We start from the raw sequence: 15,140 nt of genomic DNA, 5'->3' as shown, positions 1-15,140 counted from the left end.
TTTCTGGATGCTATTACGCCTGCTTGAAATCCAGGTGGCTCAGGAGACTGAGGCAGGAGGATTGCGAGTTGAAAGCCAGCCTCAGCAAAAGTGAGGTGCTGAGCAACTCAGTGAAACCCTGTCTCTAAATAAAATACAAAAAGGGGCTGGAGATGTGGCTCAGTGGTCAAGTCCTCTGAGTTCAATCCCCGGTACCCCCACCCTCCCAATTTTTTTTTTTTTTGGTTTAAGGTAAATTAAAGTCTTACAGCAATATAGTGTGGGACAGTATGCAGAGTGTTCTAAGAAGAATGACTAGAAATGAGATTCAAAGAGGAGGATTACCCCCTCTCACAGTAAGTAAGGATAATTCTCCTTATCTGAGTGGTTGCCCTTCTCTAAAGTACTATAGTACACTATTTACTTTACCACAGTACAACTGATTGAGTACCTTGTTGCACAATGCCTGTATTTAACATTTGGCAGATATGAGCTTACTGAAAAAACAAACCTTATATTTTCACACATCAATTGTCCATACTGTCTAATGTACTAGGATCCCTAATATGAGCCATAAGGTCCCAAGGGCCAGGCACAGTAGAGGCCATAGGAGTGAAGAGTAAAGAAGAAGTGAAGATGTACAACATTATCAATAGTGTTTACTTTTATCATTATGTACTGTATAACTTTTTTAGTTATCTCAACTTTTGTTAATTTTCAAAGTATTTCCCTACATAAGGGTTGGCAAACTATATTTTGGCCCATTTCTGATGAACCTAGGGAACTCAACCTCTGAGCTATAACCCCAGTCCTTTTTATTTTGAGACAGAGTCTCCCTAAATTGTCTTGAACTTGCAATCTTTCTGCCTCAGCCTCTCAGTAACTGTGATTACAGGCATATGCCAAGGTGCCTGGATGATTTTTTTTTTTTAAATGGCCTGGTATCTAAGAGTAATTTCATAATTTTAAATGGTTGAAAAGAAAAGAAAAAGGAAAAGCAATATTTTAGTAAGATGTGATAATTCTATGAAATTCAAATTTCAGTGCCTATAATAACCAGAACACAGTCCATTTGTTCATGTACTGCTATGGGTGCTTGAATGTTATAATGGTAAAGAGGATTATATGGTCTACAAAACTGAAAATATTATTTGGCTTTTTATAGAAAAAAACTTGTCAATTCCTATTCTATGTCATATCATTTATCTGGCAATATTTGCAAAATTTATAAAAATACTTTAAAAAAATTATGAGTGTCATTGGCATTTTCTAGTAAATGATCATGCATGCTTTTCACCTGCTAATTTTATAATTCCAGCAATCCAGAAGACTTTGGTAGGTAGGCTGCAGTCTGTATTGGGAACTTCTACTCTCACATTTTCTGAGATATCACCCCAGCAGGTCCCCATAGGTGCCTGTCATATAAAAATTATTAAATTATCATCTTATTAACATAAGGCCTAAAACATATTACTCAAAAGAAAAGAAATTAAGCATTACCATCAATAATAGAAATATTAAACTAAAAATGTCTTTTTAATTCATTCAATTCCCTCTAAAAGGTAACTGTCATTCCTCCTTAACTGAAATTCTAATCAGAAGAGGTCAGGGTCAAGATTAAACTCAAGATAAAGACAGAATCTCTATTATACTAGACAGATTCATGTTGACTTCAAAATTCAACAGTTTTAACACAAGACTTAAACAACAACTTTCCCAAAAGCTGAATACAACCTTGGTAGACTTCATGAGATAAAGATGATTTGAAAAACTTATTTTTAATGAATACACTTATCCTAATCCTTAATTTTAAAAGATGTAGTCAAAGAGCAGAAAGAAAAATAATTCCAATGAGCAATGAGGTTTCCAACAACATGAATAGGAGAAACAAATTTAGCTGTCTATATTTTCAACTTAAGTTTAAGTCATAGAACATAAATACATTCTTTTAAGATAGACAAGAGGGAAAAAGCATTGGAAAGTTATTTAAAAAGGTGGAGTTGGAAGAGTTTTGGGAGATGAGTACTATTGAAAATCATTAATTATTTCAAACATTGTCATGAAGGAATTACTATAAAGAGAAAACTTCCAATGTTAAAAATGGTTAAGATGGGCACACAAAATGGACTGTGCATCACAAAGAGATTTTCCAAAATATAACACATTCCCAAATTACCATTTCTATTACATTTTAATCCTTAAACCATAATGCAATTCATAATTATTTGGAGTTTATGTAATGGTAAATTAAATCAAGTAAGTAAACTTACAAATATATATAAATGCAGATAATTATGAATTGTTTCTGAGGCCCTAGATAATCAACTCTTCATTAAATATAATTTAGAACTTTGGACATAAGTAAAAGGATTAGGTGAGGTTATAAAAGATAACATGAATAAACACGGAAAAAACAAAGTAACCTCAAAGTTCAAAGATAAAGAAACTAAGACATCCAAGAGTTTCAAGAACTAGCCAATTTGTACACTGGGAAAATGTCTTCCATAGAAGGTCCCTCATACTTTGGTGGTGGATGCTAACCCAAAAAGAGGTTAGCCTAAAACAATATTTAACTCCTATCCTCTCAATTGTTTTATGAAATTTCTAAAGGACAGGAAGAGAATATCAAATAACACTGAAGTAGGACAAGTCTAGAAACCAAAGACAGAATCAACTAATGGCTACCTCTTTGAGTTTCAAGCAATGAACATACCTCAATAACTTGGAGACATACCCAATCTTGGCTATTTCTGATACTGGGAGGGAAAACATACCTATCTCCCCAAGTTGTGCCAAAAATATATTCATTATGACTACTACTTTCCTTTTTAAATTTAAAGATTGGGCCCTTAAGGTTCTGCTACCTCCCCCTACATCATTCTAGACTGTAGGGCCATCCCTATTGCCAGCAGTTATGATCAGAAAAGGAAAGGATGGAAGGAAGACAGGTATCAAAGACTAAGCTAATGTATATTAATACAAAGACCATGTAATTATTTCTATAAGGATGACTAATTAGAGCAGACAGATACAGTAAAATGCAAGCATAAAATTGTATTCAATTGAACTAGATAGAGTTTCTATTCCTCTTTGCTTGACTGCCAAATCTGTGAATTTGGTATATTTTCCATTGAGAAGAAAGAGGTATAGTTATACTGACAAGCTGGAGTTTTTAGGTGGGCATGTGGTGATAAGTGAATTTGGTATAAAGGATTCCCTTTGGAGCTAGATATGATAATCTGTCATACCGACTCTTTTTTTTAAGTCTTAGCATTTGTTTGAAGAAAATAATTTTTAGTCACATTTTATTGAAGAAACCAAGTGTCAATAATGCTCATTTAAAAAACAAAGATAACGTTCACTTTAGTGGGAGATCTTATTTTTTTGGTTCCTACAGTCTGGATTGGTATAGGAGAAAGTAGCAGAAAGTGACATTTGTTCTTGCCTGTAATGTTGTGGTTCTGCTAGGCCCTCTTAAACCAATCCATATGGTTTACTCTAAGAAAAAAATGAAGAAACAAAAACATCAACAAGAAAGAGCACCATAGTCATAGTATAGTATGTGCTCAATGTGTTGAACAATGTGATTTCACAGATATATCTGCCCTTTTGTTTAAAATGAATATTCTCAAGTATGGAAGACTAAATGACCCAGGGCTTAACAGCCATCTTCATCCAAGTCATCTGTCTTCTCTTGCTGGCAGGAGGGATACCTCTGAAAGTCTGGATTGGCATAGCATGAACTAGCAGAACCATCATTTACAGGTAACAACAAATTTACCTTCCAGACTCAGGACGCGAGGTCCACCTCAGGCTCCTCCCAAACAAGGAAGATCTGCTCCACCACTTCCTGCTCCAGGGCCACTCGTGAGAGCTATCTGGGAGCGACTCTCCTTCCCTGCAAGGTAAGCTGTCATCAGGTCCTGTAGGACATGGCCAAATCCAAATGCTGAGGGATCCCCAATACAAATGTATGATAACCTCTATCTGTCTTTTTGTAAGAAAATAATGGGGCTAGAAGTCTTACTTTCAGAACGTTAAGAACATTCTCAGATAGTCCAGATGGCCAGTATTCAGATTCTCAAAGGGCACACATGATGCTTAGGACAGAAATACAGATTTCCCTCCACAGAGCTACCAACCTATAATGTTATTTTGATAATCACAATCTTTAATATATTAGCAGATACATGAGTGGGTAGAGGTTAGATCTGAAGTTGTTACACATAAGTAACCAAGAAAGACTCTATCCCCATGGTATGGCAAATGTACAAAAAGCCACCATTTACATACCTTAAGACTAACAAGCATAAAATTACTAAAGTCCATCTAGCAGAGAAGGATGATATATTATTTGGCCCCAAAAGAGGAGCAAACATTAAAGAAAGAAATAAGAATTCTACATACTACTTACTGAATTGGCAAGAAGTAGAAATAAGGAAAAAAATGATTGTTCCCACCTTCTCCAGAGAGTCCACTCACCTTTAGATACCATATCTATTTTTTGAGGTGGTGGTGGCAGAGAAATGGGGAGTTCAAGGAGACTACAAAAGGAAAATAAAATGCTTGGGGTAGAAGATGAAGGATGAGAAAATGCTATGCATGTGTAAAGATATAAGAAGTGAAGATCACGAATTTGAAAGGCTTTAAACAGTCCATAATTAAAGAACAACAACAAACTATGTTAAAGCTAAATTGGTTAAGTACTAGGAGACTCCAAATGAGAATTAAAAACCACTTTAGGGAATAGACAACAATTAAAACAATACAAGATTTACTTAGGCTTTTCCGTTTTGCCAATATTTTTTTTTTTAATTAAGCTTTAAAATATAAGACAGGCAATTTTCATTTTATGAGGGTTCATTAATTTCTGAGAATCTGTTTCATAATATGTAACTCAGATGGAACCTGAGTAGTGCCAGAAACTAATTTATTTCTATTAGAAAGTCTGCAGTCTAGAATGAGCACTGGAGATTCTTCTTTAATTATAATGGAGATCAAGTCCTATTATTTTCAGTAAGAATTTTGTGATGTAGATCAAGGATAGGGTGGAAAATACTCCACAAAAAAACAAAAGATAACTTGAAAAAGATTACTCATATAAACATATAGCTGAGAAAAAGATCATGCGTTTTAATACAAACTATTGCTACTATACATATATACAAACAAAAGGATGTTCATTTTTCCGTCCTTAAAATTTAAAAATTTAGATATGTATTACCAAGAAATACAGATAACTTTATTCCTTCAAAAAATGCTATTGTGCCAGGCGTAGTGGTGCATGCCTGTAATCCCAGTGATTTGGGAGGCTGAGGTAGGAGGATCGTGAATTGAAAGCAAGTGAGGCACCTAGCAATAGGGCTGAGGATGTGGCTCAGAGGTTGAGTGCCCCTAAGTTCAATCCCCCCCCCCCCCCCCCGATACTATTAAAAAAAAATAGCTAACATTCTTGTTGGGTACGAAAAAGAGAATTAGAATATGTCATGTAAGTAATACCAAGTATATCTGAGGAGGCAGAATGGAAAAGTATGAGAAAAGCTTTAACAAGTTGTAGCATACATGTATACAAAGAAGTCTTTTTTTGGTTGTGGTACTGCTGATTGAACCCAGGGCCTTGCACAAGTTGGGCAAGCACTCTACCAATGAGCTATACCCTTAGCCCTTTATTTTGAGACACAGTGTTAAGTTGCCCAGCTGGCCTCTAACTTGATCCTCCTGTCTATGTCTCCTAAATAACTGGGATAACAGGAATGTGTCACAATGTTCACCTTACAAAGGACTTCTTTTTGGTATGAAACTATAACTATTTTCAAGGGAGAAATGTTTTAGCAATGACAGTATCAACAAGCCATGAGAGTATGTAGTTTGGGTACCAAATAGAAGGTACCTTAAGTCGGTAAATATATAACTGAAGAAATATAATTTTAGCTTTTGTATAGTTTCATGTACATTTGGTATTAGCACATTCTGGCCTGCGTTGTAATACCTAGGAAAGAAATCTTTTACTTGATTTTACAAAGTAAACAATGAGAAGAAATGCTATAGCTTTTATTTTTTTAATTTTTATTTCATATATTTGATTCAAGTGGGTTATGAACTCCCATTTTTACCCCGTATACAGATTGCAGAATCACATCGGTTACACATCCACTGTTTTACATATTGCCATACTAGTGTCTGATGTGTTCTGCTGCCTTTCCTATCCTCTACTATCCCCCTCCCCTCCCCTCCCATCTTCTCTCTCTACCCCGTCTACTGTAATTCATTTCTCCCCCTTGTTTTTTCCCCCTTTCCCCTCACATGTAATTTTGTATAACAATGAGGGTCTCCTTCCATTTCCATGCAATTTCCCTTCTCTCTCCCTTTCCCTCCCACCTCTCATCCGTGTTTAATGTTAATCTTCTTCTCATGCTCTTCCTCCTTGCTCTGTTCTTAGTTGTTCTCCTTATATCAAAGAAGACATTTGGCATTTGTTTTTTAGGGATTAGCTAGATTCACTTAGCATAATCTGCTCTAATGCCATCCATTTCCCTGCAAATTCCATGATTTTGTCATTTTTTAGTGCAGAGTAATACTCCATTGTGTATAAATGCCACATTTTTTTTTTATCCATTCATCTATTGAAGGGCATCTAGGTTGGTTCCACAGTCTAGCTATTGTGAATTATACTGCTATGAACATCGATGTAGCAGTATCCCTATAGTATGCTCTTTTAAGGTCTTTAGGGAATAGTAGTTTTTAAAAAGTTAAAAAAAAAAATTAAGTGATTTAAAGCAAAGTGTTCTGAATAAACATAAATCAACTAACTGATACTGGAGTTATCCAAATAACTTTGGATATCCAAATATCCAAAACAGTATCCAAATCTATAATAATTTTCCACAATTTATAGATATGGTAACTGCTTTTTGGGACTTAACAAATTACTATTCAGCTACTTAAAAAAGTAATAAGAGTTTCTTTCTTTCTTTTTTTTTTTTTAAGAGAGAGGAAAGGGGGAGAGAGGGAGAGAGAGAGAGAGAATTTATTTATTTATTTATTTTTAGTTCTTGGCGGACACAACATCTTTGTTGGTATGTGGTGCTGAGGATCGAACCCCGGCCGGCCGCACGCATGCCAGGCGAGCGCGCTACCGCTTGAGCCACATCCCCAGCCCAATAAGAGTTTCTTCATTGAAAAAAGATGGAAGTTGGGGACAGTGGTGCATGCCTGCAATTGCAGTGACTTGGAAAGCTGAGTCAGGATTGCATGTCAAGGTCAGACTCAGCAACTTAGCAAGGCCCTATCTCAAACAAAACAAAACAACAAAAAAGCAAAAGTAAAATGGATTAGGTGAATTAGATGATTTTAAAGGGTCTCTCAGTTTTTGATCACAAAATTTAGGATTATTTTAAAGTGGCTTAGTGGTTTCTAACCTCAGGGACTGCCAAGGAAGGGGTGGACCAAGGGGCTTTGGCAGTATTAGTCTGTCCTGCCAAACCAATCAGTGCAGTTTCCTTTTACCCTGGCTGTGTTCTGAGGTTTGAGTCAGATTTATTAGGTTCTGTGCTGTAAGAGTTAATGTTCTGATAGTTAAATATCTGAAAAACTACCACCTTGTTAAAATGATATATCAGAAATATGGAAACATAATATACAGATTTTGATGAAGTAGATATATTGAAAAATAATGGATATCCAATTCCATTGCAGATTATTTTTAAAGTCACTATTGTATTTTCATCAAGAGGCTATAGTTTTAGACATAGTTTGCCAAAACTTTGTTCCCAGAAGTTTAAGAGATATGTGATGGAAAGAATTCTATTCTTGAAGTACTAATTACAATAATATCTAAGTACAGAAAGAGAGGAAATATTTATGTGGGATCCTTATTCCAGAAGAGGCTGGGTTAAGTTAAAGAAGCCAGACACTTAAATGCCAATTCCTGTCCCTCCCCAACACACACACTTTTTTTTTTTTTAAATTGGTGCATTATAGTTGTACACACTGATAGGATTTGTTGTTACATATTTGTACATGCACTCAATATACAATATAATTTGACCAATATCACTCTCCAGCACTTCCCAATTCCTATTTCAATTGGAAAAGCTCTGTCTTCCACATTACACATTGGGTGCTTTTTTAAAAGTAAGTTTGAAAAGAATCCCCTAGGAGCAGGGAAAGACTCCTAACCTATACTAATGTAGGTGAGATGGCAGACAGAGTCCACAAGAAGACGCCCTACTGATGAACCTACGTCAGTTAGAGCAAGTATCAAGAAGACTCTGATGGTACAAGGCAGGGTCTTCAGCTCCTGATAATAAGTTTCCTAAAGTCAAAGCCACCAACTCCCCTTAGAGACAAAACGATCTTGGGGGGAGGACCATGAAAACTTAATTCTAAAAGATAAAAAAACTGAGTTTAACATGAGCTCTAACCTCTTAAAACAAATGGCTTCAAATGAAGATCCTGATTAAGATAATAAAGAAAACTCATACTACTAAGATACTGAGGAATTCTCAATATAAAGTTTTTCATAACTGATAAAGGTAAGATTAAAGTTTACCCTCGATTACCATCTTCAATCCCACTCCCTTTACTCCTCTCAGCAGGAAACCACAATTCTCAGTTTAGTATTTATCCTTGCAAAACTTTTTCAATGGACTCTATTTTCTAACCTGTAAAAATAGAATAGTAGTATATATCTGACAGGAAAAGAACAGAGGTGAGTTGTAAGGCAGATGATGTTTTTTTCTTTTTAGTTCATCAATGTCTTGGGCAGGAGGAGCTAAAACCTATTATAGACCATAGTTTTACACTGAATTCAACTGAAGAAGAAGAAATCCGCCTATTTCCAGGGTTGTAATTACGTGCTCTATGATAGAACATTTTAATCTTAAAAAAAGCAAAGTAGAAAACAAAATTAATCAATTTCAAATAGAAGTTTTCTCACAAGAACTTTATATTTTTTGGTGGTACTGGGGAATGAACCTAGGGTCTCATGCATGCTAGGCAGTGTTCTACCACTGAGCTACACTCCCAGCCCATATGAAATTGTACTTTCAGAGAGGGTCTTGCTAAGCTGCTCAGACTGGCTTTGAACTTTGTGATCATCCTGCCTCAGCTTCCCAAGTAAATGGGTTAAAGGTATGTACCACCTAACCAGGCTCAGAAAAAAAACCTTTAATATAGTATAACTGTTCAAAGATACGTACAGGAACTAAAGTGTGCTGTTAGGACTTTGAAATGCTATTTTTAAAAAATCCTGACTACTTATATAAAATGGGCTGACCTAGTTAATGCTATTAAAACATAAAAAGCAGATCTCAAGAGATAGGAGGGCCTTTTAGAAGGAGAAAACAGACAAATGTTGCAGGAATCTGGGATGAACAGTTAATTCTGAGCTTCTCAGGGCTAGAAAGCAATATTCCAAGACAAGAGAGTTATGGATTTGCTACTTAGTTTTCTAAAGCTGCTGGTGCCTTGCATGTAATATACTTTACAATTGTGACACTATCATCAACATTACAGCAAAATAAATCACTTACTTGATGAGATATGTATATAAGAATCCACTTCAGGGGCTGGGGCTATAGCTCAGTGGCAGAGCGCTTGTCTAGCATGTAGGAGGCACTGGGTTCAATCCTCAGCACCACATAAAAAGAAATATATAAAATAAAGGCCTGCTGTCCATAGACAACTACCAAAAAATTAAAAAAAAAAAAAAAAAAAAAAAAGAGAAAAAAAAAGAATCCACTTCAGGTTGTTTTTAGAAAGGCAGCATGTCGCTAATGGTTTAACATTTATACTTTCAACAATAGTAACAACCCCCAACCCTGGGGTAAATTAATGAACTGGGCTTTAATTTGTATTTCTACCATTGAATTAATATGCTAAATTGTGATCAAAATTCTTTACTGGCCATGAAAGAGTGGAAAATTCATTTGGATTATGATAACAGGAAACCAAACTGACTTTTGTTCACATGATGTTATTTAAAATTGGGCTATTTAAAATAAAGTCCTAAATCCACAAAATTTCATTATTTTGTAAATTCCCTTTCCTTTTTATACGTGTACAGAGAATCTTTAAATATTTATTAAACTTCTAGACAAGTTAAAATATTGGCGAGAATTCATCACAGATAAATCAAAAGTAAAAAAGCTTGTCATCAGACATTTTTGACACTAAATTTGAAGTACTTCAGATGCTCTGAAAAGAACACCTTTAAAAAAAATTAGTTTTAGTTGTAGATGGATGCAATACCTTTGTTTATTTAGGTTTTTTTTTTTTTTTTTTTTTTTTAAATGTGGTGCTAGGGATTGAACCCAGGGCCTCACATATGCTAGGTAAGTGTTCTACCACTGAGCCCCCAGCTCCAGCCCCTGAAAAGAACAACTTAAAAAAATTTTTTTTTTTTGTGTGTGTGGGTGCTGGGGATTGAACCTTGTGCATGTGATGCAAGCACTCTACCAACTGAGCTGTATCCCCAGCCCTTAAACATAACATTTATTTCAGCTCACAATGCCACATTACTAATATTGATTTTACATTAGGAAAACCCTGGAAAAAAAAATCCTTGAATTATTTAGTCAAATCACAAAGATGCAGGTAACATACATGATGGATGTTAGGTTGAGCCACGACATTATCAATATGCAACTATTTTTGATATACAAAGCCTGGTAAAATATATACATATATATGTTTCACTCAATAAGAAAATTGGATGAGACTAGTACTTTTCCCTATTTAAAAAGCATTTAAATTGCAAGTTCAATCCAGGGCTTTGTGCATGCTTGGTTGCACCCTACCACTGAGCCACACCTCTGGAGTGTGAATCCAGAGGCTCACACATTTTAGGGAAGCATTCTACTACTAGCTACACTCCCATCCCTCATACTGAAATTTCATTTCTTTTCTTTCTTCTTTTTTTTTTAATTTCTTTTTTCTTGTAGATGGACACAATATCTTTATTTACTTATTTTTATGTGGTGCTGAGGATTGAACCCAGGGCCTCACACATGCTAGGAAAACGCTCTACCACTGAGCTACAGCCCTGCCCATACTGCAATTTCTTTATACAAGACTTTATTTATAGAAGTTACAGAAGTTATTTTTTAGCTGCTAGTAAGTATAATAGTTAATAAAAGGGAAGCATTTTAATTTTAAGGTATAAAACAAACATCTTTTAAGGATAAGGCTTAGACACTACAAGAAAGAATAAGCATTTAAAGAAAGAATAAGCATTTCAAAATAAGGTGAGAAATGTCATACTCACATGCTTAAAACAGGTAACTGGTGCCGCTATAAAGCTATTGCTATTGATGTAGTTACCCCAGCTGAAACCTTCCATGGAGACTGCTGAAATAAAATAAATGTAGATATATTATAATTCTCAAACCTTTTTTTAATAAAAAGCTCATACTGTTAAGGTGCAAATGAAAATAAAAAAAATTTTTTTAGTTGTAAATGGACACAATACCTTTGTTTACTTATTTTTATGTGGTGCAAGGCAAGCACCTCTGAGCTACAACCCCAGCTTGAAAATAAAATTTATTTATTGCCACTAAAGAAAGTTTTTCTTTTTTCTGTTAAAGATTGAAGAATTTTGCTAAATTACATGAGCTTAACTTGTACCATACAGTCAAGTATCCCTTATCTGAAATACTTGGGATCAGAAGCATTTCAATTTCAGGGTTTTCTGGATTTTGAAACATTTGCATAGACGTTACTGGTGCTCAAAATGTTTCGAATTTTATTTTGAATTTCAGATTTTCTGATCAGCTTCATATTCTGATCAGTTCATTTTCAAATGAACTATAGCTTCTTTTTTTCTACATGCATTCTCCTATATTCATATGTGAATACATAACCAATGTAACTCCACATCATGTACAACCATAAAAATAGGGAGGTATACTTCATGTATGCATAATATGTCAAAATACATTCTACTGTCATGCACAACTGAAAACAAGATCAAAAAGTTTTCTATATGCAACACCTGCTCTGTTGAAAGTGAAGTACAAGCTTTCCAATTAGGAAAACAAGAACAGTTGAGAGAAAGTGTTCAGGTTAACAAACGCTGCTAGGGTTGCTTTTGTGGTTTCTTTTCTTTTCTTTTTGTGGTGGCAGGATTGAACCCAGGGCTTTGTGCACGCAAGGCAAGCACTCTACCAACTGAGCTATATCCCCAGCTCTGCTTTTGGCTTTACCCAGGTTTTAAATTGTCTTACATCTTATCTCTCTGCCTTTGTACCACCCTTAACAATCTTCTATTAGAAACAGTCCCTATTTACCTTCCTCTCCCTAATCCCTTTGAAGTCTGTATGTTTTATTTCTTTGCCCATTATTCTCCACAATGCTCCTTATAACCCACAGTAGAGACAATCAGATCATAAAAGATAAATAATGAATTAAATATAAAACTGAGATTGCCATAAGCACTAAGAACTTTTCTATGGAACTACTCCTTTTAGAATAATTTACTCAAATTAAATTCACCATCAGGAAGTCAAGAGTCATAATGTGCTAACAGGGAAGAGAAACAGCTTAAATGGAATCCAAAATTAAAATATCATTACTAAAAGCTAGATGAATCTATATTAAATATTTCCCCTATTACATTCACCAATATTACCTGCTTTCGTCTTTGCTTGATTTTGCAAGGTAGCTTGATACTGAGCATAAGCAGCTAGTTTAGCAACTAAAGGTTGTTTCTGAAGAACTTTTGCTTTTTTTGTTGGAGGCTTACCCTGAAACAAGAAGAGTTAAGTAAATAGGATTCTTTTTCATCACCCCACCACCAAAATTTAACATGATTGCAGTTCTATTCATTTTGCTTAAGTAAACATTGAGGGTTTAGAAAATTATTAAAGCAGAGGAAAGATACAAGGAATTTTAACATGAGAAATTTTTTCTGGAGTTCTGCTACAATGTAAATATCTAACATGGGTAGCAGACCTGGCATAGACTAAAACAGCAATATGCAAATTAATATGTTAATAAAAAATTATATCCCATAAAATGTTAAAGTATAGGCTGTGGATACTTGATTTCTTCTTACAGTAGAAAGAACCAGTTGTTATTCACTCATGCAGGCTGCCAAGCATTGCTATTTTTATGGTAAGAGAAGATAATTTAATGTTCATAGAGCAAGTGACTGAGGTTTATACCTTTAGTGCTAACGCAAAAGATCAATGACAAAATGATCATGGCCAAATTCACAGTGTGACAAACTGCCATCCATTTGGGTACAGACCACTGTTCAGGATCTTTAGGTACTGTCTATCTGAAATATAGAAATACATCTAAGTGATGTATTTCCTTAATTTGGGGGACTTAAATAACCCTTTCAGTGCTATGTAATGATCACACTAAGTAAAACAAACAAACAAAAATGTGACCATCCAATGAAAGATATTAAAAAATCATTTACAAAATGCTATATATGATACAATAGTAATAACTAAGTCAAATAGTCAAGATTCCATCCGTTTAAAGAATAATTATCCTCCTTCCATTCTATAAATGTTTTCAAAAACAAGCAAATTCTTGATCAAGGTAGCAACTGCATCATAATGAAAAGTACAATGCTGTGCTTGGCTAGCATGTGTGAGGCCCTAGGTTTGATGCCCAGCACCATACACACACACACACACACACACACACACACACACACACAAGCATTAAAAAAAAAAAAAAAAAAAAAAAGGATGAAGGAAAATTAAAACCAGAGAGTAAAAATTGTACCCAGAAAGTAAATTGTTTCCCTTAACCTGTTAAGATTCTACTTTGGTATTAACTCAAAAGGAAACAAGAAGGGGAAAGAAAATGGCTCCATTTTTTATATGTACAAAGGTATTTCTTTTCACTTATTTGAAAAGGGTAAGTACTGTCAATTCACTTACACAAGCAATTTATAATTTGTTTTGGATAGCATGCCTTGTCCATTTAAAATAGATACTCAATGTTATAAAACTATGGAGTTCACAAATTTCCTAAAATATGTGGGACACAAAATAACTGGCCACTTGGATAGAGGTAGAATGCAATGAAACACAATCAAATGACAGATAAATGGTGAAAGTCATAGAAATAACAGATATAAAGAATAAGAAGGTTTCTGTACCGTTACCTGAAGTCTGGCCAAAATGCTTGCCTTCTTGGAGTTTGACGAATAACTTCTTGAACAGGAAACACTGCAGAAACGTTTTGTTTTAGAGTAAAAAGCATCTCGAACACCAACCATCCCACACATCTCGCAGGTAGCTAATTAACAAAATGAAGACATTGGTTTCGATTTAATCGTACAATAAAAAATCAAATCTTATCTAACATTTTAATAATTACTCAACTATGTATTTTCTTTTTTTTTCTTTATTGGTTGTTCACAACATTACAAAGCTCTTGACATATCATATTTCATACATTAGATTGAAGTGGGTTATGAACTCCCAATTTTACCCCAAATGCAGATTGCAGAATCATGTCGGTTACACATCCACAATTTTACATAATGCCCTATTAGTAATTGTTGTATTCTGCTACCTTTCCTATCCCCTACTATCCCCCCTCTCAACTATGTATTTTCATTTAAAAAAATTTCTTCTTATATTTATACAAATTACAGAGACAAAAAAAAAAAATGAGAAAAAAAAGTAGGGCTAGCCTTGGCAACTTAGTGAGATTCTATCTCAAAATATAAAAAGGCTGCAGATGTGGCTCAGTGGTAGAGGACTAGGTATTTCATATGTAATACATATTCCAAGTTTTTGAAAGAATTATAAACAAAATATAAAAGAGGCATAAGACAACTGAGAATTAACATGAATTGCAGCTTAAGTTTTTAAAATAATACAAAGGATAAAATCTAAATAGAGGTAATACTTGGAAAAATCCTAATGGCAAGTTGAGGATTATTTTCAAGTTATGTTCAGGGGACATGAAGGAAGTGATATTCAAGTTTTGAGATAGCTGCTCTATTATTAACCAGTAATGGCGGTAAATACTGTGACTTTTAAGAGCTGTTTCATTAACAGATAATAAATACACTGAAAAGTAGAATTTAATCAACAAGTTCATAAGAACTGAAGTTCTAAACAGCTAAATAGGAAATAACATAGCAAATAACTGGGTTAATGTTTCCACCACCCAAACATGAAGGAACTTGT

General features: G+C 34.6%; 1 protein-coding gene across 24 annotated transcripts in view; it reads right to left on the bottom strand.

The window, feature by feature from the left end:
* Positions 1-15,140, bottom strand: part of MBTD1 (mbt domain containing 1) — a 64,819-nt gene that overhangs the window by 24,652 nt on the left and 25,027 nt on the right. For 15 of the 24 annotated variants that reach the window (XR_014019272.1, XM_081270608.1, XM_081270610.1 and 12 more), the window contains 4 exons: positions 14,099-14,238; positions 12,608-12,722; positions 11,246-11,328; positions 1,277-1,394 (listed from right to left, as the gene is read on the bottom strand). Coding sequence is in view for 23 of the 24 variants with exons in the window: in XM_081270608.1 (XP_081126734.1) it covers positions 1,277-1,394; positions 11,246-11,328; positions 12,608-12,722; positions 14,099-14,238 (456 nt within the window). In the remaining variant the exon portion in view is untranslated. Of the gene's footprint in view, positions 1-1,276; positions 1,395-11,245; positions 11,329-12,607; positions 12,723-13,142; positions 13,259-14,098; positions 14,239-15,140 lie in introns of those variants that run through there. The other 9 variants (XM_081270621.1, XM_081270613.1, XM_081270620.1 and 6 more) reach the window with 7 other exon arrangements.

This window comes from Spermophilus citellus, assembly GCF_964194105.1.
Source record: "Spermophilus citellus genome assembly, chromosome: 17".
Classification (NCBI taxonomy): domain Eukaryota; kingdom Metazoa; phylum Chordata; class Mammalia; order Rodentia; family Sciuridae; genus Spermophilus; species Spermophilus citellus.
The sequence above is the reverse complement of the archived record's forward strand: the minus strand, read 5'-3'. Positions and strand labels throughout refer to the sequence as shown.